Genomic DNA, 24287 nt, shown 5'->3' with positions numbered 1-24287 from the left:
GCTGGTTAGATGCTAATGATGATTTGATATATCTGTTCAGTCTTTTTGTCTTTTTCTACAGTTACTTATACTGTTAGTTATTTGTACAGTTGGTGATCACATGGTTTTATTTCATAATTTGAAAGAACACAAGATAGGACAATATATTGCATTATGAAAAATTCCAATTGTAACAGTTATTTTGATTCACATCACCACCAACATTTAATTGGTTCCTCCTTTGATCAAAATGCAGCTGAGCACCAATTTCCAAGAAGATCCCCACATTAGTTTTTGTGATGTCTTGTTAACAGACAGACAGACAAATAAACGTGGGTGATTTCATATCCTCCTTGGCAGAGTATTAACATTTGCCCATCTCAAGACTGATGGGAGTAATGGATATATTGGAAGTTGTAAAATTGGGTTTCTTATAACTGGTAGTCTACATTTTCTCATTTAATGAGATTCTAATGACACAATTAACATGAGTTTTAGTCATCAGCACACATTCTCATTAACCCGAGAAGCAGATGGTTTGATAAGAAATGAAACAAAACGATGAGATTTGCAATCAGAAACATTACCTACAGACATAGAAATGGTTGCTTTATGATGCGTAATATCATGTGTTGTTTTGTCTTTAAAAGTATATTTAATGAAGCTTGGAGTTCAATGTCATCATGTTGGGTGCTTCCATATGAAAAATGTAGGTCTCACATCTTGTGTTGAGTGTGTTTGTTCTAACAACATATCACAACTGTGTTTGACCGGCTTAAGCTGATTTGCATGTTTGTGATCTTTTGTGTCAATAGCCTCACTTGCATATAATTAATGTCTCAGGCTTTCACTGCAATAACACTCCCATCTGTTGGGGAAATATGTGTCCGAAGGAAAGCAACTTAAGCTCACTGTGGGTTGGTAATGTCTTAATGGAGCTGTTTCCTTAACCCTTTATCAGGCAAGTGGCCATATTTGGAAACACCCTCATTTCTTCCTGTTTGGTTCAAACTAACTTCAATGAGTTGATGACAATCACAGAAACCATGCAACAATATGTGCTGCTCTTTATCATTGATTGTGCTTGTGTCTAACAACTTCACTTTCCTCCTTTTTAAGGTTTAAGGGTATGTTTTCGTACTAACTTTTACACGTATCATCCCCTGGGCCAGATTGGACCCTCTGGCGGGCCAATTTTGGTCAGCGAGCCCTATGTTTGACACCCCTGCTTTTGCTAAACCATTAGACTGAAGCCACATGTTGATGGACACACCAACTATCTGGACCAAAGCAAAGCTGGAACCTTCAGTATTGGAGCACATTGTAGGTTCCCTCAACAGTTTCTCTAGATTTTGGATTATAGATTTCCTTTACATAGGAAAATTTGATTTAGAGAACCTGAAAACATGCTCATGTCTTGCACCTCCTGGATCCCTCATTCGTTCATGTAAGCCTGTTTTTTTTAATGGAACAGAGTGAAAAAGGTTTGGTTTGACTGAGAAAGTAGTGGCTGACTCATCTTAAAGTTATTTTTAAGGATGACACAAGGTGTGCGTAAGAAGCGGAATACATTCAGTAGATGTGGGTCGCCTGGGTGTGCGGTCTATGTTGAACGGTTGGTGGGACAGAGGTTTGGATTGTCCTCGGTGTTCTGCGCCTTTAAAAAAAAAAACAAGCTGCTCCCTGTTCCGAGTCCAAACGGTGGGCCGGTGGACACGTTACAGCTCCGCTGCGGCTCCGACACGGTCCTCTGTCCCGGTGCGACTTTCCGCACGCTTCTTGCCGCTCTCCCAACACTTCTCGGTGGAACGGAGGACAAAGTTTTGAATGAAGGTTTCCCGGCTGGGGCTGTACGTCGGGCACAGAGAGGAGGAGGGGGCAGTTTGCGGGGTCGTGCGGGGTTTCTGCGGCTCGCTGTTATAAGCGCTGGGACGCGGAGCGGAGCGGGACGCAGCCGGACGCACGCACTTTCACCAAAACTTTTCTCCGTTCACCGGCGGAGCCTGGACGGAACTACAGGGGTGGAAATATAGGAGGAAAAAGTTGTCTCTTTGTTTTCTGCAACTTCTCAGAGGGCTCACTTGTTCTCCCTCTCAGACGTTTGTGATTTAAGTTCAACCTTTACTTAACGCAACTTTTCTTGGCGCTGACGCGAATCGGCTTTTTTCTTCTTCTTCTTCTTTTTTTTTTTTTGTTTAACCCCACAAAATGGATAAATACGAGGATTTAGGACTGGAGGCGAGTAAGTTTATCGAGGATTTAAATATGTATGAAGCGTCCAGAGACGGTTTATTCCGGATGAGGAGGGATGCGGGAAATAACCCGGACTTTGAAGAGACGAGGAGAGTTTTCGCCTCCAAAATGAGTAAGATACACATGCAGAAACAACAGGAGGAGATGGCGAAAAATAACCAGGCCATCAAGATGAATGGGGGTCACGGCAGCACACTTTACACCAAGGACAGACCGCCCATCAATAGTTACAGACAGCCGGGGGAGGCGGCGGCGAAGCCCCCGATGCTGTCTGGCCCGGTGCCGAGCGCCGCCGCCGGGAACCAATACGCACAGTTGGACGGCCAGAAACACCACACGGCTCTCCAGGCTGAACTCCCGGCTGGCAGGGCTTATGCCTACGGAAACAATTACGATAATAAAGAGCGCTTAGAGCCGCACTCGCCCCAGCACAACACCCCTTCCCCGCCCAGTCCTGGAAACAATTGCGCGCCCACACATGCCCGTCATGCAGCCAGCGCGCCGGCTGCCTGGGCCCCATCCAGAGAGAGCCAGCGTTCCCCCTCGTTGTCTGGGTCAGCGGGCAGCAGTGCAGCTCATCAGCGCCTACCAGAACTTTCCACCGTCAACAGCCTTCCATCCCACCAGACTCAGGCTGTCCATGTTGCAGCCAGTCCACCCAGGAGATGGGCTGAAGAGCCCTCTGGCGCACCAAAGCCAGACCCCATCCCTGCCCTGCCTCTGAGTGCCTTCACTGGAGGAGCAGACTTTCATGTGCACCAGCCTGCAGCTGCTTATCCAACTTCCAGCCATAATGGTCTCGTGGCAGCGTCCTCTGTTCCACCTGCGCCCTCTGAAAAGCCTCAACCCAAAGCCCAGTCACCTGCCCAGAGCCCGGCCTGTGTCTCCAGAAGCTTCAGCCAAGGTCAAGGTCAGAGTCAAGTCCCTGCCTGTGGACAGGCTGAAGTCCCCTGCTCCCCTAAGGCGGTCCAACTCGCCTGTCAATCCCTTACCACCCAGCCCCCTGAACAGGGGCCTTCAGCAGCTGAAATGAAACTGGAAGTCCTCACAAAGCGGCTGGAAAAAGAGATGGATGCCCAACCAAAGGCTGACTACTTTGGTAAGACATCAGATTAGCAACACCAACATGGGGGGGGGGGGGGGGGCTCTGTCAGTTTTGTATCTGCTTTCAAGCCACTGGAATGACTGAGGCACCCACCCACAGTTCAGAACATAAACCCAACTGTTTTTGACTTCATATCTACACGTGCACACGCTGTCCCTCTCAGTCATCTCTCTGGTGGGTTTCCTTCAAACACGGACACACTTATCTGGTGTGTGTTTCTAAATGGCTTCATCGGGAGTGCATCCCCGACGTTAAAGGTCTTTGGGAGCATTTAAAGTCAAACTCAAATGTCAAATGCTGACAATCATGCTTTTCAACAACAAGAATGGAAAAACATGAATAAATGAAGTCACGAGTTAAAGCTTGGTCGCTTCGATCAGATCTGAGTTTGTGATTTTTTACATTTTAATTCCTGTGTTTACTTTGTTTGGATAAAGCTTTTACATTTTGTTGTAAACGCACATTTTTCAGGACTCTCTGAGCATAGCAAGCATACTTGTGCACATGTGAAAGCGAGAGTGTGGAAAATGATTAGGAATAATAGCACCTTTGACTGTCAGTGTGGGCATGATGGGAGTCATATGAAGAACAAGTAACCATTAATGTGCGGCTGCAGAGGGTGGAGGAGGATGTCCATCATCAGCAGAATATCTAGTTTCTCTTCCTCATATCAGTGCTCGTAGCTCTTTAGCTGCTCTCCATGTGACTGGCAGAGCGTTGGCAGGAACCGATTATAAACTTGGCTTGGTTGTGGGATGAGTTGACACAGTTGCAAGCAGTATGGTGTTTGTTTCCGGTAAAGCTGACGCTCGTCTGCTTGACCATTCATAGAAATGCGACGTCCTGCTTCTCACATGAAGCACAGCAGGATGGGAAACAGTGCGAGTTGGGTGATGTTTTGTTGGAGGCCACAAAGCCCCTCATTACACACACAGACCCTCCCCACCTCCTCACTGGAGGAATTTCCTGGTGGAATGCCATGATTGTAATTCACAAAGTCCCCCCCCCCCCCCCCCCCCCCCCCCCACTGTGTGTGTATGGATATGTAAAGGTAGACTTCCTGGCGTATGCCGCCAAACCCAGAAAGCTTCATCAATAGCCTTGCAGCATGAATGTTACTGGTGTGTGGGAGTGCACAGCAGAGGAGCAGATTTTAAAGTAGCACAGTATATATCTTTTCTCGGCCACACACACACACCCACACACACACACATTCCCACACTGAGCTCCTATAAGGACTTTCCCACCAGACTATGGCTCATCCTCTGAGTCATGCTTCCATGCCAGAATAAAAAAACTTGTGTAGGCTAGTTTCCTGCGCTTTAGCAACTTGATATAAGGCGTTTGTAATTATTCATAGAAGTCTTCACATTTTGAACAATTTTTAGGTGTGTTTTCTCGTACAATATTTTTAAGGTGCTGGTCGGTTGCACTCTCGCTTTGTGGAATCCAGAGGCAACATGAACTTTGCTTTTCTAAGCCTCTGCCAATGCATCAGAGATATTTACATGATATCTCAGCTGGTACCATATGCAGGGTTGTGTCCATTTTGCTGATTGGCACAAGTGGAATCAGAGGTTCTGGGAATATGAGTTCAGTGCCAAACGGCTGCACCAGGGGAACACTGAGGAATGTCTGCAGGACGACAGCAAGGAATTCTAGAAATGAGGTCTTCAGAAACAAAAGGGAGGGGGAGCCTCAGATGAGTTTTTTGGGGGTTCCTGTGGTGTGGTTGAATGGATCAGTAGACAAACGGGACAGATTTAGGGACAAGTTCTCGGACGCCTCTTTGTTCTTCGCCAAAAGAGCTCGAGAGGATGTGAGATTTATGAACAAGTTCATCCAAGAAGGGAGAAGTGGAAGGACATCCCCTGTGTAACGCTACCCTCCTCCTGATGCACACACACACACACACACACACAGTGGAGCGTTTACTGTTGTGTTAAGATGGAGGATTAATTTATCCCATCTGGCTGTTGAGTGGAAAGCTTTGTCTTAACTCTTCCCGGGGATTCGTGGCTTGTGGCAGACTTTTGGAAGCTTTCTTTTTTTCTTTCTTTTTTAATGTATGAATGTGATATTGTCTCAGGCATGTCTGTATCTTTTCACTGTTGAGTAAATAGACTGCGATACTTGACAGAATTTTCTTTTTAAAGCTGTGCCACTTGTGGGTGTGGTGCTTTTAGCACGTTTTAGTAAGTTGGACTGGCTACAGTACATGTGCAGTTTTTCTACTTTTACATGTGGATCATGTGGTTAATGTGCTGTCAGACTTATAGTTGCCTTGTGTTGCTCAGTCTTTTGAATATATATATATATATATATATATATAATTTTTTTTTAATATTATTACTGGGGTCTGATATAAAAAGTTAGAACTCAACATCACCTCTGCCACACTCTGAACGCAGACTTTACACTCCTTCTACCACATAGAGTAACTTGTCACGTCTCATTGCCATTTTTCCATCAAGAACACTTGAAACGTTTTCTGTAAGGTCCCGTTTACACGACAACGAATACGAGTCTATCCGCAAAACTTTCTTCACTTATTGGGGGGGGGGGGGCCGTTTACACGGCAACGGTGTGTGTGGAGCCACTGTATCTGCAAAGTTGTTTTTCTTTACCGGCTCCCATGGTGGAAAGAGTCTTTCACGGCCGCGTTTTCCCCCCTGCGGAGACTGCCTCAGAGGCTATGGAGTGCTCTTACTGTGCATGCACATACTATAACTTCCGTGTCCTTCCCCTTGAAAATAGTTCCTTCTGCTAATCCACTTGTAAACAAACATGGCGGACCCATAGTGGTATGACTTGCAGTCCGTATTCAAGTTTTATAGTTCATGTCAGTAGTTTGATTGTTGACACTCACCCCTGATAGCATCCAATTTGTCATCAGTCCATACGGATGTCAGGGTCTCTCAATTTTGTTCACTTTTGTTCTCTGCATACAAATCTGTGTGGTTTCATTTACAACAAGTACGAATCGCGCCCTGCTGAGGCCCGACATACTAACTACATCTTTGTCAGTGTGTCTGCTGCTGCAGTGTAAACGCACCATTTAAATTTTTTTTAAACAGATAAAGTTAAAGGTATAGTAGAGGATTTTCTTCTTCCGGGTGGATCATCAAAATAACTGGTCCTCCCAATTGTCAATCATTCTGGTGATATATGACGTAAGCCCGTCGTACGTGCCCGTCCCTGCGCGCAGCTCACTCCACACGGTCCTCATCAAGCCGGTGGCCGACCCGACGCATTATTCTCGGACATTTTTACACAGTTTCACCCCCTCTGGTGCAAATCTTCTTGTAAAGTGAGCTTATGTGAGCGATGCCGACTTATGACTTGTAAACAGAGCGTGCACGAGGAGAACTGGGCTCGTGCATGTCTCTCGCACGCGTTTTAGTAGGCGTTCCGTCTCGGGAGCAGGTACAGCGTTGCGCATGCGCACTTTTTTCAAAAGGTGGAGAGGGCGGTTCTTTCCTAAAATTCCTGAAAATCCTCCTGTATACCTTTAAACACATGTGTTGTCATGTAAGAGAGCGAGTCTGTTCATTTAGCCACAATTCAGGGATAAACTTATGTGAAGTTACAAAAACAAGAAATGTATGACTTGAAATATTTGAAAACATCAATCAGAAAATAATAGAAAACCTCTCCTCTTATATTACATAGAATAAAATAGATGGATCTCACTTACTTTACATACATGATGCAATCTAGAACCAACGGGCTCATGAGTATCCAGCACCTGTTTTAGCACATTAGATTCTGATCTGCATGCTTTTGTGAAATGCAGGTTTTGAACATAAAATTGAATATCCAATTTTAGAAGTGATACCAGCAGCAGCTACAGTTTTTTTGTTTGTCGGCGGCCTGCGAGCAGCCAGCCACCGCGAGTTTTGACAGCTGGCTAAGGTGAGCGGCGGTGGAGGGAAAAAGAGGGGAGAGATTTGACTGCATATTTTGCTTCCCTTCCCCCACAAACTCCAAGGCAGTCTGTCCCCATGAATAATTACACTGTTTTGGGATATGAGACTAGCCCAAAAAAAGAAAATATATTTCTCGAAGCCAAATTGGCTGGGACTTTACAATTAAAATACAGAAGTTTTACCTTAAAATGTAACTTTCTATCGTTTGTTGTATTTTATACAAATTACAGGCGCAAATAAACTAGAATGGTGAGTGTACCGTCATGTCTGTATGCTGTTTCTTTACTTGTGCTGCTGGTTCACACTGAGAGGATGTGATCTGAAGACCCTTCTTTCACTGGTTTGTCCATTTTGACAGGATAACTACTTTATCATGTGTTCATGTAAACAAAATAGCTTACATAAGAGCAACATTCTTCTGCCTTCTATTAATATCCCTTTATTATCTCCAAATCTTTCCAGCCGTTGGGGCCCCTGCCAATGTGTCCTATGTGGTGGCATTAGGAGGGGCTTAGTTGTATTATATATAGGCCCGTTGTATATTGTGTTACCGAGAGTCGGTGGGGAGAAACATTTAACAAAGGTTATAAAACGTAACGGCGTGTTTTTGGAGGCGGCAGCCGTGTGATGCGTGTTGGATACAGTGGAAACAGAAGTTTCTTTGTTCGCATTCGAGGAGGAGCAGGGCTGGGCTGCTGCTTCTGCTCGGTGCTATTTCTCAGTCTCTGGGGAGTTTTTCTATAAAAACACATAAATAGGCTAATGCCAGTACACACACGCACACAAACACACACGTGCACGCACACGAACAGTCTCTTACTAAGTGAAAAAAACAAAAAACTTCAGGTCTCACTTTTCATCAGTGTCATCCCCCCTGTTCCACACTTTTCACTTCTTGATCGGGTTGTTTCACACCCTATCATCTGATTGATTATAGCAGCCAGCTGACTGCTCATTAGGGTCACCAGTGATGGACAGTCCAGATGTCAGCTGCCATAATACATCAAGTCACACAATGCATGCTCAGAGCGAGACTGGCAGGGAAAAGTGATGATGAATTGGTGATGTTTTTTTTCACCAGGTCCTCGGAAAGTGTTGCATCCTAAGCAGCTCTAGATAATCAGAAAATAGCTGCGCGTTGATGACAGGCAGACTTTGTGTTGCTCAGGAGCTGTCCAAAGTCAATGGAGAGATTATGTAATTTGCCTGGCATTTACCCATGTGATCTGCTTTCTGCAAGGCCTGAATGCATACTCTTCAGTCAACACGGGGGAGAAAAGAGAGTCCTTACTTCCATGCATTTCCTCCTCCAGTTTCTTCTTTCTGACATGCTACATTCTCTCTACACATTTGAGCTCGTCTTCTTTGGCTTGAATGAGTGGGAGGATTTATATCAAGTAGACTCAAAGTGTTTGATATCAAGTCACACAAACTGCGAGTGCTGGGAGTAGAAACACTTTGATTTTTATCAGGGCTTTTATTAACAGAACTCCCGTTCCCTGAGCCAAGCCAAATAAGCAATCAGCAATATATTTCCCATTTCAGTCCGACAGCTTACTGAATGGGCTGCCTGACATATATGAAGTTATCTTTTCTTTGTCTTCCACAAACTGATAGTATAACCTGATTTGTGGGTGTGCAAATTGGTTCATTTGTGATTCAAATATATATTTTAGTGGACTGCTTGTACTTATCTTCCTGTGACTTTCTCTGACTTGCTGTCTTGCCCTAGGAGCCTGCGTGAAGTGCAATAAGGCCGTGCATGGAGCAAACCAGGCCTGCCAAGCAATGGGTCGCCTCTACCATGACAGCTGTTTCACCTGTAGTGCCTGCAGTAAGTACACACAAGCACATACACACTAACAGACTTTGGCTCGTAAAGCTCCCGTCACCTCCCGGCTCCTACTACTTCTACTCCTGAATGAAAGTGGTGCCACCCTCCTCAGTCATTCACAGCCTCAAGCTAAAACAGTTATTTAGGAATTACTGTCCTGCACTCGCTGCCGGTGTTTGGTTTTTGGGTGTGCCAGTCCCTCCCCCAGCCCACACAAAGATACACACAGCGAGGATTTAAGGCTGAATAATTCACCCAGAAAAGTAGCTTTCAGATTATTATCGGATCTGCATCTTATGAAGAGGTTCAGACTGTGAAGTCAACGTTTAAAACGATAATCATGTTTGAGAAATATGAGCTCTGTGCCACTTATATGGCAGAGAGGTGGCCAGAGAACCGCTCCACACCAATGTAGATTCTTTAAAAAAAAAAAAAAAGTTGTACATGGAATTGAAAGAAAAATAGACAGATTAAAAGATATGAAGTTCTGAAAATGTATATGATGATAGTAGAGACTGACCATTACCAAAGTGTTGCTACAATCGTTACATAATATGGAGGAATAAGAAAATACCTTTTAACTCTAAAACTAAAATAGCATTGTTAAGTAATGTACATCTAAAGTCTAAACATATGTTAAATTGTTTTCTTTGGTCTTTTTCTGTAATGAATATGAGTGTCAAATATCCAGGTTTTATTCAAGGCTCATGATCATCAGATGGCAGATTTTTTTAGATGACTTGCAAACTGATGGCTGTTCATTTGACTTTATTTCCCCTCTCCATCCTTTTTTTTGCCCATGAAGTATTGTGCTATTTTACTATAAATCCGGCCTTTGCAGTGATGTACTGCACTGTTCTCACTGCATAGTTAGGTTGCAGTCTTACCGTAATTTAACCTCCACTTGGCAGTATTATCAAAAACCCTTTTCAAACATTTGCTACTATATCATCTACATTTATGTGTATGTTTCTACATATTTTCCCTCTGAATTTCTGGAAACCACATTAGCGAGTGCTTTACTCTAAACGACACGTTTTTTTTTTTGTTTTTTTTTAATGGATCTGAGTTTGACCTCTGTTCTCTGGCCCTCTCACCCAAAGTTGCACTGGCCAAGCCTTTTGGGTGTGCTTGTTCAGCTTAGATGACCAATTAAGTCCTGTCAGACATCAGCTGAGGTTCCTGACCCCTTCTGCACCGTCCGGCTTGTGGCTGCTCGGTATCTTCATGCCTTGGTGAATCACAGCCTGCCTCTCTACTTCAACCAATTAAAATCTGTGTCCCGGTTATCAGATTGTGGGTATGCGGAGGATTTCTGGCATGGTGGTGACCCCCTGCGACGGCTCATTATTTACATCACTCTTGACCTTACAAGTTACACACTTGAATCTGTAATTAACATGGTTGCATTTGCCCTCTGTACTCTGTGTGTGTGTGAGTGAGAGAGAGCGAGAGAGAGAGACAGAGAGAGAGAAATGTTGTGACACTTGGTGAAGCTGATGTCTGAAGTGGACAGGGAGTCAGGGAGGCTTAAACACCACATACCTCTCATAGCTTGCTCCACGTGAGGGCATTAGGGTTGTGTTTGCTGAGAGTGGCCCCGGAAAAAAGCATCTCATCTGGGGAGGAATGCAGGCACAGGGGGGGCCCTCAGTAGGTCGGGCTCCAGGAGGGACAGTAGATGCTGTTGTGTCAGCTGGATATGAAGAGGACAAGCAGACCATTCAGTGCGAGCACCTCACCCACTCCACACAGCCACCGTGAAGTGGCGCATGCTTACATGTACATATGCATGTTCACTGTGCATCTTTTCGCACGATAATGCGCGGAACATTCACGATGCCACGTGTTATGAGAGGCATAATTTCTTCCTCTCCTCCATTGTTCTGCTTGTTGGGTTTCATCACAAGTGTGTAAGACCGCAGACCTCCCATGTGAGCGGCAAGAGACCGTTTGTGGTGGATTGAGGAGCTCAGGCTCCTTTAAATTCAGCTCTTCGCTGCAGGGGAGCTTCCCTCAAGGTTAATCGTTACCCATGCTCCCATTCAATGGCGCAAACAATTTCCAGTTAGTGACTAAGCTTGATTTAGGCAATTTCTCAAAGTAAAGCAGGATGTTAATCCACAAATATTCCTTCTTTTAAGGAAATGTTTTATATTATGCTTATGTTAAATTAAATGCAGTTTAATTATACTTGTTAGCCTGATGATTACTTACGACACTCAAGATGTGCTGCACATTGGTACTGTGAACACAAAACGACATACAGATTCCTCACTCTTAATATCAGCCCCGCAAGCTTTGAGTACAGAAAAGGCCCTGAATCCACTGGTATGTTAACATCTGGTGGGGAGATTGTCAGGACCGTAACTTGATGATCCAGGTGTAGTTCACAGTCGTGAGAAATGCCTTCAGACTGACAGAAGTAATTCCCGCTATGATGTCTAAAGTGTCAAAGAAAAGGCCTTGAAGTGGTTCTAAATTGCAGATAAAATAAGACGACGTTCAAAACTAGAAAATGGTTGGACAGGTAAAAACACTTGAGGGTATTTAGCTTGTGACAAAAAAAGGAATTTTCCTTTTGAATTGACATTCATGATCACGACGTTCAACTGCCTAAAAGGGCAATTTCACCAGGCAGTCATGCGGCAATCATCTGATCAATCAATAATTTCTAGTGCTTGTTGTAAAATAGCCAATAAACTACATTTTTAAAGTTGGTTTTAAAAAGAGTTGCTAATTGCTGAAAGGTCTTACTTGACTAATTGACTTACAGGAAGGACAGAGTTAAGCCTTGACTGTTAAGTCATGGCATGGTCATTTTGAATTGCTTATTTTCTGAATGGGATTACATGAGGGAATTCATCGAATAGTTTAATTAGAAAGTGGCGTTGTGTTTTGTTATGTCCCTCAGGTGCTTTACATTTTTATGAAAGCGTAGTAGTCGTAGCTTATTCTGGTGCTTTTCGAACCGTCAGTCCTGACTTTAATTAAGCTCTTATCTTTCCACAAAGCTTAAAGCTTTCCTTCCCTGACTCGCTGGGAGAAAAAAAAAAAAAGGAGAGAGAAGAATGTGAAGAGGAATGGAGCATAACTCATTTCCATCCTCATGATTCTTCCCCTCCTTCCTTCAGGGGATGCAGTTCGAAGTTTGTCTTGTCAGTAAGTACCTGAGGCGAGTCGCACACCTTGGCCTGATCGCAGTGGCTCGTCTCTTCTCCGTCGTCTGAGCGCTTCGGCCAGACCTCAGCAGCTGCAGCCGTTCTTCCGTCTCCCATACTGCTTCATCCAACTCTGGGTTGCAAGGGAGCTGAGCTCTGCTGAATATGGGTGAAGGCGCGATACACTGAGTCGACCATGCATCGTAGGGCAAACACTGAAGAACAGAAATGCTCCCTACACAGACTGAAGTGGGACACACACTATGCAGGAGAGACTAATAGCTACTAAAACACTGTGCACTGGGCTCGGCAGCTTCAATATGATTATTTTTCAGTTATTTTAAGATAATGTGCTTGTGAGTAACCAGTTCTGACTATACTGTATGTCCCTTTGTTTGTTTATCCTTGTTTTTTTTGTTTTTTTTGCAGTGAGTATAAATCAAAAATGAAAGAAATCTAGGCTTTATTCTTTTTTTCTCCTAATAGATTAATAAAGATTTTAGCAGAGGAAAACAGTACAACTGGCTGCACTCTTATTCTATGTACCAAGACTGAACTCGCCATTTTCTTCACTTGGTAGGTTTATTGCACTGAGCTGAGTAACATGAAATGTTGAAATGTATCCGATGTCTTTGTATCCTACTGGCCCTCTTGTTGTCACAGAGCGGCCGGGTAAAGTCAATGACATAATAGGAATAAAAAAAAAAAGTATACATGATGCATTCGATGCAACTGTTTGCTTTCATTCTGAAGGAAGCAGCTTTAGTTTTCCTTATTGTAGCTAATTCATCATTCTTCATCACGTTGATTAGCAGAGATAACAATTGTTACCTCTCAAAAATTAGAGTTCACGGGGTTCAAACTACAAAAACAGGATGTGGTCAGTTGGTGGTGAACAAACTCCTATGTTTGAACGTTACAATTTACATCATCATTACACAGAGATACTAAAACGAAATGAAGAAAGCAAAACAAGAGTGAAACATTGTACTTTTTAAGAAGAGATTATGGAGAATTGGGTTCATGTTATTGTTCTGCCCTCAGCAATCTGAGTGTGTCATGTGGGTATTTAGGAAAATGAATCGCTCTCCCCTGCTTTGGAGAGACGGGCAGACTGAAAATAGCGTGGATAGAAATAATCAGGTAAGCAGAGCATGAGACATAGACTGAGAGATAAAGAGAGCTGCTGTCCACTAAAATTAACCCCTCCTCCCCCTGCTGTCCCCTCCCTCACCTCCCCACTTGGAAAATGTGAGGAATGTTGCCTCTTCCTGTGGGACCTGAGCAAGAATAACTAAGTGAAGTTGGCTAAAACATTTTGTGTCTTTGTGTATGTGCTTGTGTGTGAATCATGTATTACTAGTGTTGTGAGGACCTCGGCCAGTTCGCACGTCCCCATAAACTGCCTGCGTCCGCTTTACGGGTCCTAAAACAAGTCTGAGCTGCATTAGATTTTAGGGTGGCAGCTTGTATTTCAGGTAAGGCTGAGGTCAGGCATCATTTGAGGATACGGTCAAAGTCAGGCTGAACATAATATGTTTGTGACAGACAGCAGAATATTCTGCTGGGACAAGAAGCATATCTGGATCAAAGACAGGGGGAAAAACTGATTAAATCCACTTACAGGACAGGTGTAACATTAAACGCTGCTCTATTCATGGCAGATCACAGGGAAAAGTCGACAACAACCTGCCATTCTTTGTTCTTTTTTTTTCTTTCTTTTTTTTTTACACATGCTGAGCATGCTTCCTCTCTTCCTGTCTACAGTCTGGATTTAGTTTTTTTTTATAGCCACACGCACACGCACACGCACACGCACACGCACACGCACACACACACACACACACACACACACACACACACACACACACACACACACACACACACACACACACACACAGAGTCATATTTCCATTACCTTGGCGGACATTGAATTGACAAACATCTCTTTCTTATCGTCTGAGTCGATCCTTTTAAACACTACTTCACATTATTTGATTTATGTGCGCTGGATTTAGCACAGTAGGATGAATGTTGCAGAAGGGTTCATTACCTGAGAATGGTTTCAAGTAATTACCGTGTACCTCACATCAATAGTCTCTGAGCCTTGTCATTGTGTTTTCTTTCCCTTGTCAGATTAAACACATATTACCAAAAGTGTTTGATATTGTCCCAGTCAAATACATATGCTTAACCAAATACACGTGTTCCGATGGTTCTTGTTTGAAATTGTCTAGTTTATTTTTTTTCTTTTAGTGACTCACAAAAAGCACAATAATGCTACAGGTTTTTGTTCCTGTCCCTGCAGGTCGGAGGCTGAGGGGGAAAGCTTTCTACTATGTTGGAGGGAAGGTCTTCTGTGAAGAGGACTTCCTGGTGAGTGGTCTATAATCAATATGCAATATTTAGTGTACATCTGCTGTGTGTGTGTGTGTGTGTGTGTGTGTGTGTGTGTGTGTGTGTGTGTGTGTGTGTGTGTGTGTGTGTGTGTGTGTGTGTGTGTGTGTGTGTGTGTGTGTGTGTGTGTGTGTGTGTGTGTGTGTGTGTGTGTGTGTGTGTGTGTGTGTGTGTGTGTGTGTGTGTGTGTGTGTGTGTTTCTTTCTGGAACCCTTTGTTGTGACTTCAATATGCATTAGAGAGAGAGAGCCTATATTTATTTATAATATCTGTTCTGATCACCAATGTTAATGTGATCAACATTTTTATTCTCTCATTAGTCAAAATCTTTTCACATTAGCTTACAATCAATAATAACAAAGTGTGAGTTTGTCATCGACCTTGTGACCGAGTTTGAAACCTCTAATGCAGGCGGTTCATATCAGTTCGCTCCCTAAAGTGCAACTGGATGAAGGTCGGTAACCGGAGACACTTCTCTGCTTTGGTTTATTACTTGCAGGGCGGCCAGCCTGTTTACACTGCCGCAGTATTGACGGCATTGCAAACACGTTGAAACTTTCAGTGTTCATATAATCATGAGATGCATTATAAACTCCACTGAAATCCTCTGGTAGAGTTTGACCATCTATTTCATTCCAGCTTGCTTTTTATAGCTCGCATACAAACGTTTGTTTTCCTGACTTAGTCTTTTATTTACACTCTCAGAGTGTCTGTGCATGTTTACCCTTTTGTGTAAAACCTAATCTAATTGCCCGTTCACCAAAAACTCTTCAACTGGCTAATTAGAATAAAATTATAGCAAAATTAAACTTGCTCCCTGCATGCAGAGATAATTATATGTAGTTTTCACTTAGGCAGTCAGCATGGCCTCCCTATGACATCAGTCAGTCATACAATACAAAATATTCCACTCATTCAAACAGTGTATGTGTATTCAGTGGAGTTAAACCCAGTTGTCAGCCCAACACACCAGTACTGACACTCACTGATTAAAAGCAAACAATGTCCATTGTTAGAAGTTATAGAAACTGTTATGTGTGTTTTCAGTCCGTTTTAAAAACAACAGTTTTAGTTCAAATACATGTGCTTAACCAAACATGTGTTCTGATGGCGTTTGTCAGACATTGTTGAGTTTGTTTGTTTTTTTTAGCACTCTACAGTAAACAAAGCTGAAGAATTCAGTCATGCCTTCAAGAGATCCTTCCCAGTGACCTCACTGTTGACTTTTCTTTCTTCTGTTGCAGTACTCGGGCTTCCAGCAGTCTGCTGACAAGTGCAATGCATGTGGACATCTGATCATGGACATGGTGAGAGCGTGCGTGTGTGTCGGAGCCGGGTCTACTCATTTACTTCACCCTCAATGAGTTTTTTTTTCATTTTTAAATTTTTTATGTGAGCCCCTCTGGATAAAGACTTAAGTGGAAGTTCAGCATGCATACGCACGCGCGCACACACACACACACACACATGCGTGCGCCTGCGGGTAGGAGAAGGGGAAAAAAAGGACAGACACATGCTGTCATCCGTAGTCAGCTGCTGACTGATTTCGGGGCGACTGTGGCTCGGTTGGTCGAGTCTTGTCTCTCGATCAGAAGGTTTCATGTTCATTCTTCTTCTAAGTGAAATCCATTTACCAATAGTGAGTCCGTAAATGTTCTCTTTTGAGCAGACACGGTGAAGAAAAGGACTTTGTTCTTATTGTTGTCGCCACACAATAGAGTTCTTACTGTCGTACAACAGATCATTTGTCTTCATCTTGCAATTCCCTGAGGAGACAGTTTATGTTCCCAAATTGCGGGAGGTTTGAGAAAGGTTTGTTATTGAGATTTACAAGTAATAAAGCAAGTACTTGTGAAGCTCATCCTCTTGTATTGTTTTACTCATTGCTGAAATGACAATTGGCGAAACACACAGGGATTATTAACCAGTCGCCTGGAATTTTTTAATTTATTCACTGATTATTTTCACTATTGTGCATTCAACTCGAAAGAAATACGACAGAGCACTAATAGCTGCAGAGATAAGGTATTAATGTTTCATTCACTGGATTCATTTGTCTCTGAAGATCCTGCAGGCCCTCGGGAAGTCGTACCACCCCGGCTGCTTCCGCTGTGTCATCTGTAACGAGAGCCTTGATGGAGTGCCCTTCACTGTGGACACTGAAAATAAGATCTACTGTGTCAAAGACTACCACAGGTGAGCGAGACCCATTACACAGTTGTTTAAAAGACCACAGATCAGGATTTATCCGCGCTCAACACGACACTGGAGGAAAAACAATGTCTTGGTTTCAAATTCCTAGTGAACTCGCAGCCGTATTCTCTTAAGTCTGCTGCTCTGCTGTGGGATCAGATTGAGAAGGTCTGCGCTGGGTTGACTGAGTTTCCCTGCCACGTGTGGCAGACACATGAGAAGTTTAGTCTGGCATGAAAGAAGAGGGAGGAAGAAGGAAAGGGGGAGGGGGGGGGGGGGGTCACCGTCCAGTTAGAGGTGTGAAGCAGCGTGAGGCCAGAGCTGTCCCTGTCCGAATCGGACGGTGACGTACTTTGTCACAACAAGTCACGGTTTTCGGACACCCGTGTTAAGATTCTAGGCATTGTGTGAGAAAAAAACTGATTTACCGTCCATGAAATACATACACAACCGGGCCTCACATTTGAGCTGTCAGCAGTAGCACCTGCAGACCCTCAACAGCAGCTCTTTTCCAGCTGTTCATCTTTCTGCTGGGACGGTGTATTAGCGCCCAGTCAGACACATGGCCCACCGCCGCCTGGCGGCCCCCCACGCACCCCCCCCTCACTGATTAAGTCAAACCGTATTGTGTATACGGTTTGTGTGTGACTGTTCCCTGCTCATCCACACTGAGAGACCCTTTGGTATTGCCTCAGACTTCCAGGTGCCGGCCATGTGTGTGGAAATAATGAATTCAGCTCGGCCTTTTCTTTCCTGCTTGATGTTGGATTTGGGGAATCACTTGTGTGTCGGGAGAGAAAGCGCGCACATCTGCAAACCTGGCACCTCCTCCGTTCCGTCGGGATCTGTGAATGTAATCAGAGAGGGAGGCGAGAGGCTCAGCAGCTTTAAAGTTTAGAAGAGGGACTCCGTGTATAATTTGTGATCTTTAAAGTCTGCATTTGAATTCAACTCTTTTATGGACTGCATTCACTCAATTTGATATAGTTTGAACAATCCTGTGAGACTCTGTTTCTTTTCATCTCACTCTCTCAGGGTCCTTGCTCCTAAATGTGCCGCCTGTAACCAGCCCATCCTTCCTTCAGAGGTAAGACACCTTTTTTAATTATTTTTTTTTAAATTAAGATTTCACTTAAATATTTGTGTGGGCCACACCTAGTTAATAAGCAATATTGACAGTTTTTCAATGTCACACTGACAGGAGATACTCAAATGACTGTTTGGATAAAGACAAACTTAAGAGAATCATTTAGTCTGTCAATTTTATTATTATAATGTGATTATGCTTCAATGTTTTTCTTTGTATTCTGGCTCTTGAGAATGTGTATCCAGGAGTTCACAAGAGGAAAAAGAGAGTAAAGACGGTGAAATGATGTCATGCATATAATCAAGCAGAGAGTCCAAACATGGACTGGTCTGTTAAAGGGCTCAAGCTGGCCAGTTGGGTGACCTTACAATGTGGAAAATAACAATCAACATGAGACATTTTAGTAGTAAAACTGTGTCTCACAGTTTCAGTGAGTGGAGGACATGCAGTGATAGATGTGAGGCTGAAAACTTCTGGAGCTTCTATGTAGAGGATATTTTACTTGCATGGGAGATTTCTGACGCTGCATGTAGAAGTAACTCAAAGACGTCTGCATCAGCTGCAAGCAAGAATCTGACTGTACCTTTAAACTTTTTTGTTTGAAGTTAAATTTGGGTTCTCTGATGCTCATGAATAAGCAGTCCACTAGAAATGGACCTCACCACAGCTAATTTTAAGACCAGTGTTTACGTGGGCCCATAAAAGCAATTATAGCTTCTGTTGTAACAAACATTGTGGCAACCAAGAGACGATGGCATAGAGTCACAGTTGTGTGAATCCCGTTCTAATGTATCGCATGAATGAATGAATTACATCCACAAGTTTTCCACGTGCGGATTTTCAGTCAGTGAGTAGTCTGCAGGATATTGTCTGGTCATCTTATCAACTTCTTCACTTTCATACTCGCCCTAAAGGCACCAATAACAGAACACTCAATAAAAGCTTATTCGCCACCAGGCAACAGGTCAAAACAACATGAGCACGAACATCGCTCAGCTGCAGTTGGATTTGCTGGGTATTGGGCAGAAGCACACAGAGACAAGACATGCAGGCTAATAAATAGAAAAGTCCCCAAGTTAGAGTTGGAGTTTGAGTTCTGTTTGTTCAACAATAAATTCAGAAGGCTCAAAAGAGTTTTGACAGAAAGAGATGATGGTTGTTGATCACTTAAACTCTAAAGTTGTAAAACGGAATGTGTTGTAAAGCACAGACGATTTAATTCTTGCTTTTCATCAATGTCCCCCTGCTTTTTATTGATCTTTGGCGCGTTTGTCAGACTGAGGATTTGAACAGAACGAGGTGGCTCCTGCCGCGTTTCACTTCACCTGCGCTTGTCTTGATTTCTCCCCAGGGCTCTGATGAAACCATTCGAGTTGTGTCCATGGACAAAGATTACCATGTGGAATGTTACCACTGTGAGGTGGGTAAAAGACGTTTCTGAGATGGCATCTGTTTAGTGGCTCTTAGCCAGGGATCCTCTGAATACCTCATTATGAGAAATTATAATGAGTCGATCTTAATTACAGCCTTGGTAATTGTGCGTTGCTGAGTAGTGCAGGTATCCAACACCTCATCATCCATATCTCCCCATTTTACTTAATTGCCTCTTCATTTTGTTTTTTTCAAAGTCAGACTGGCAGAGCTGTTTCTCTTCATCCAAATATAATCAGTGAGCTCTCAGAGGAGCCGCTGGTAGATGTACTGTTTGCTATCGTGTGGGGTGTCCTTATGATTTTTCAAATCTTATTAGTTTTTTCAGGAAGAAGGTTTTTAGTCTTGTGTACATATTTATTGCTAATAATTATAATGAAGGATTAATCACATAAAGGACACATGTCGAGCAATGGATGATTTCAAATGTTATTCTTCGTCAGAAACGAATACAGACCTCTTATGTAGCAGTTCAACCTGCTGTTCCTTGTTTTGTGCCGTTCAGGATTGTAAGATGGAGCTAAACGACGAGGAGGGTCACCGTTGCTACCCTCTGAAAGGCCATCTCCTCTGCCACTCCTGTCATCTAAAACACATCCAGCCTGGCTGTCCCTCTCCTGTGGCTGCTGCCTCCTCCACCTACTAACTGCGGTGTGGGCTGGGGGAGACACCTGGTGGACATCTGGAGGAACTGCTTAATGTGGATATTTACAATTCTTGTTGTAGAGGGTTGATTTAGTTCAATGCATTACATTTTACTGTTGTTTGATGCATATTTTTTTTGACAGGAAATTTAATGAAGTGTCCTTAATGGGTATGACCCAGTAATGAAGTATTGTGATATACCAAAGCCTCTTATTTGGAAGCATTGAAGAGTTGCATTCTGACTTTGCAGAAGTGCTTCCTTATGGTTATTGTTATATAAATATCAGTTGCATTGGCTGTGTAAATATTCAAACTGTCTGCTGTTTTTAGATGCTGTGTGCCTTCTACTACACAATTTTGCAAAGAACCCGTGATTTATGACAAGAATCAACATATTGATTTACAGAGAATACATGAAATCTGCAAATCCACCGGTACCTAATGTTTCATTCTCGTATGAAGGGTAATCTGCTCCTTCACTGAGATTATGCAATGTTCATTGGATTCTCAGAAGATGTTCTGGATCACGATAATCTCCACACTGGAAGTAGCACGTCACCTTTTACCCAATGCCAGCTGATGTGTATTTAGATACAGGAGTGTTTCTTTTTTTCTATTATAGTCATTGATTGTGGTGCAAAAAAACAATTTGTTTTTCTTTCAAGCTGGTGATCTGCATGTTTGAAGGTTACACAGTAGATTCTTAATCTGCACACAGTCAATATTGTAATTTTTGAAATGCAAACTACTATCAATTTTACCAAACAAATACTTATTGAGTTAACCACCTCATATCAACACTCAACAGTGTGACTGTCCTCCAGTAGCTACACCTCTCTGAGTCGAGGGTCAGTTCTAAAATCTTTGCATTCACTTCAATTCTACATAAATCTGGGTAACCGTGAATCCATTATTCGTCCCATACGGTGTGTTCTGAGCACTTACAGATAGCAGTGTGATTTTTCTATGCACATACTTGGACCTTGACTAGGCCTGCAGTTAGTTGTCTTTTATTATATTGACAAACATGTTTTAAAAATATTTATATTACAGTCGCTAATCATTAGTTTTGTTTTAAAATTCGATGCAAGTCCCATTAATTACTAACTTGATTTGCTCTGTGAAGGACAATGTTTGTCATGTACCTTTCAAATTCAAACATTATATGTGTCTTGACAGGAGTTTACTAGCTTGTCATTTAAAGTCCTTATTCCATAGTCAGCTGCAGATTCAGTAAAAATGCATATATCTATGTGCTGCATGATTGTTTAAAATAAAATATTTAATAAATACTTTGCAAAATGCCCACTGGTTATTTCATTGTTTCATTCAATTTCCATCCAGCCATCTTCTGAGCTTCAGGATCCAAGTTATTGCTGCATGGGACTGGAGCTGATCCCAGCTGACTATGGGTTCAAGTCAGGATACACACAATAAACACACGCCTATGAGTTGTGTGTTTATCTAGTAAACACCTATGAGGTGTGTGATCTCAAATGCCTTTGAACTGTGGGAGGAAACTATAGCACGCATGGAAAACTCATTTACAGGAAGAACAGCACACTTCACAGAGTTAAGTGTGAACCATAACACTGCAAAAAAAAAACAATATATATATATATATATTTTTTTTTAGGTCGATCATTATATCATAAAACAGCAAATGATTAGTCATAAATCTTTTATCGATTTAGTATGGTATACCTCATACATTGTACAAATCGATTTTACCATTTAAAAATGTTATAGTGACAGTACAAAGTACTCTTCTTAAATACCTACATAAAGTATGATATATTTTTAATAACACGTAGTTGGTATATATATAGTAATTTGTATATTATGTCGTTAGAAACTCACGAAGTACCGGAAATATCACTTTATTTTGAGGGGGCGCTGTAGATCCGCGAGGAGCAGCTGCAGTTAGCTGTTAGCTACAGGTTGAGCGCACGTGTTTACACGCGTGACGAAGTTGCAGCGCATTTTAGCCATGTGCTCGTATTTATTTGACAACTACCCTCTCACAGAGTCTCGAGTGGATGCTCGCTCTGCAGTTAATTACAGTAAGTTGGCTATACCTTTGTGAAATTTTCGTGTAAATACATTTCAGTTAGTCAGTCAAGAACAAACGTCATGCATAATTTACCGAAAAGTTTTCACTTTTCGTAGATCCAAACATAAATACCCAAGCATACATGCGTGTGTCCGTTTTTATAGAGAAGTATTTCAGGAATGTGGCACTCCCTATTTCGTCATCGGGCCAGTGGCGCAATGGATAACGCGTCTGACTACGGATCAGAAGATTCTAGGTTCGACTCCTGGCTGGCTCGAAACTTTTCATTTTTTCCCTTTCACTTGAAAGTTGGAGAAAAGGTGTGTTTGCAGGATTACATATTTTCACGATATTTTGGGAATTAATTATGTATCAGTAATAAAAAACTATTGAAAACCTTAGTTAAATCGCATTAGTTAAAGGGGCGTCATCATAGAGCTGTCGTGTAATAAGGAATCGCTGTAGAGATGGGGGGAGGGGGGTTAAAAAAAACCTGTCTGGGAAACAAAAGGTTTAGCGAACACAACAGATAATACAATCTTCCTAAAGTGCAGATACCTCAAAATTTTAATTTAATACGTTGACGATCACGTATGTGCTGGATCCAACCAGTAGATGGCAGCAGAACACATTCATCTTTTTTTCCATTATTGTCGAACAACAGTTTCAACGTGACATGCAGCCAGTCACCCGCTCACAACATACTAAACTAAAACTAAAATTGAAACAAAAACTGAGATGATGAACCTTGATTCACAGTTGTATGTGTGCGAAAACCAGTGAATCCATAAAAACGTTGTGTGAGACATGAGTTTATTTAAAAAAAAAAATGTATGTCACATGGTTTTAATAAGCTGCTGTTCTCAGTCAGTATCTGCCTGATTTTTGTCTCATTGTTGTAAATCTAACTCTTTTCATTGAACAATGCAATCTGCTGTTCAAAAAACAAATATATTGTCAATTTATTTACCTTTGAAGTTTGTAAATAGCTACATTTATGCAAATTGTGAAGTATCAAACAAATCATTACCATTTTGTCCATCATGAATGGGACTGTTATTAGCATAGGCACGAAATACTTACACTCTTGACAGATGCATCATTTTCTATTGACTGTACATGAGTCGGTCTCAGACAATCGCTGTATGTCGCCTGTCGGGCATACACTCCAAGGTCCGTCTCAATAAAATGCTTTGCTTTTGTTCCAAATGGATAGTTGACTTGTTGAAAAGTTCTGTAAGTTCTTTAGTTCACAGACCTAAATGATTTGCTGGTTATTTTATGTCATAATGTCATAAAACAAGAAGTTATTAAATTAGACATGCACAAATATTTAATCCAAAACTTGTTTTTACACACTGAAATTAAATCAAACATTTAGCAAGGAAATACCCCCAGTCCGGTGCTTAAAATTGACAAACAGATTGAAATTTGATTAAAGATTTCAATTGCTACAGTTGGACTCTAATGTCAACAAATGTTTGTTTTGGTTCATCAGGGCTCATCTAACAAGTGATCCAAGTATTAGGATCTTTGCTCACATTTTTACTGCTGTGTATATGCACTTCCTCGACATGCCTGTCTCGTTTAGCCTATAAGCACATTAATGCTAATATTATTATGACTGCATATAGAACAGGTGGTGTCCAACACACAGCTTACAGACAAACTTGTTAAACTATCAACAAAGATATTTACAAATAATCAGAGATGTCTTTGCTGACTTTCATTTATGGAATGATTATTAAAATTATTATTATGATGATTGTTTAAATGATGCTTCCAGTTTAAACATGTCAGATTTCTACCACGGTAAACAGTTTTGGAGAACTGAGCCTCTTCAGAAATATGAATGTCTGTTGTCATTAATGAAAAACATGCAACTGGAATTATTCAGGAAGTTTACAATATATATATCAGGTCTCTTCTTAGAGTAAGAGATACTTAATGCCTATGGTAAAAAAACATATTTTCTTTATTCTTATGTATGAGAGACGACAAGTTCTTAGAAAACCTCATTTAAAAAATCCTCATAATGAAAATTTGTATTCTATTTATTTGAAATCTTAGTTGTCAGCAGTAATGTATTGTTGGCCCGTAAGATCTTTTCTAAAGTCAAAGCAGTTCGTGGTACAGCTCCTCTGAGTGTGTTTGTGTGTCTCTCTCCCCTGAGCTCTGACACTACTACAATTACACGGTGGCCTTTTGTGCCTGAGAAGG

At 42.1% G+C, this 24287-nt stretch overlaps 1 protein-coding gene across 1 annotated transcript; it reads left to right on the top strand.

The window, feature by feature from the left end:
- Positions 1-1693: 1693 nt before the first annotated feature.
- limd1a (LIM domains containing 1a) lies at positions 1694-21316 on the top strand. The gene is made up of 8 exons (XM_080501687.1): positions 1694-3331; positions 8999-9100; positions 14570-14637; positions 15903-15965; positions 16724-16854; positions 17887-17938; positions 19290-19358; positions 19875-21316. Exons 1-8 carry the CDS (start codon positions 2188-2190, stop codon positions 20013-20015), a joined length of 1770 nt encoding a protein of 589 aa, XP_080357813.1. The 5' UTR covers positions 1694-2187; the 3' UTR covers positions 20016-21316.
- The last annotated feature ends 2971 nt before the right edge of the window (positions 21317-24287 follow it).

This window comes from Blennius ocellaris, assembly GCF_963422515.1.
Source record: "Blennius ocellaris genome assembly, chromosome: 8".
Taxonomy (NCBI): domain Eukaryota; kingdom Metazoa; phylum Chordata; class Actinopteri; order Blenniiformes; family Blenniidae; genus Blennius; species Blennius ocellaris.
Note: the sequence above shows the minus strand (reverse complement) of the source record. Positions and strands in the feature narration are given on the sequence as shown.

Coding starts and splice junctions, on each gene's coding strand:
- limd1a (XM_080501687.1), top strand. CDS start 2,188: ATGGATAAATACGAGGATTTAGGACTGGAGGCGAGTAAGTTTATCGAG. Junction 14,638..15,902: donor TCTGTGAAGAGGACTTCCTG/GTGAGTGGTCTA, acceptor CTTCTGTTGCAG/TACTCGGGCTTCCAGCAGTC. Junction 15,966..16,723: donor GACATCTGATCATGGACATG/GTGAGAGCGTGC, acceptor TTGTCTCTGAAG/ATCCTGCAGGCCCTCGGGAA.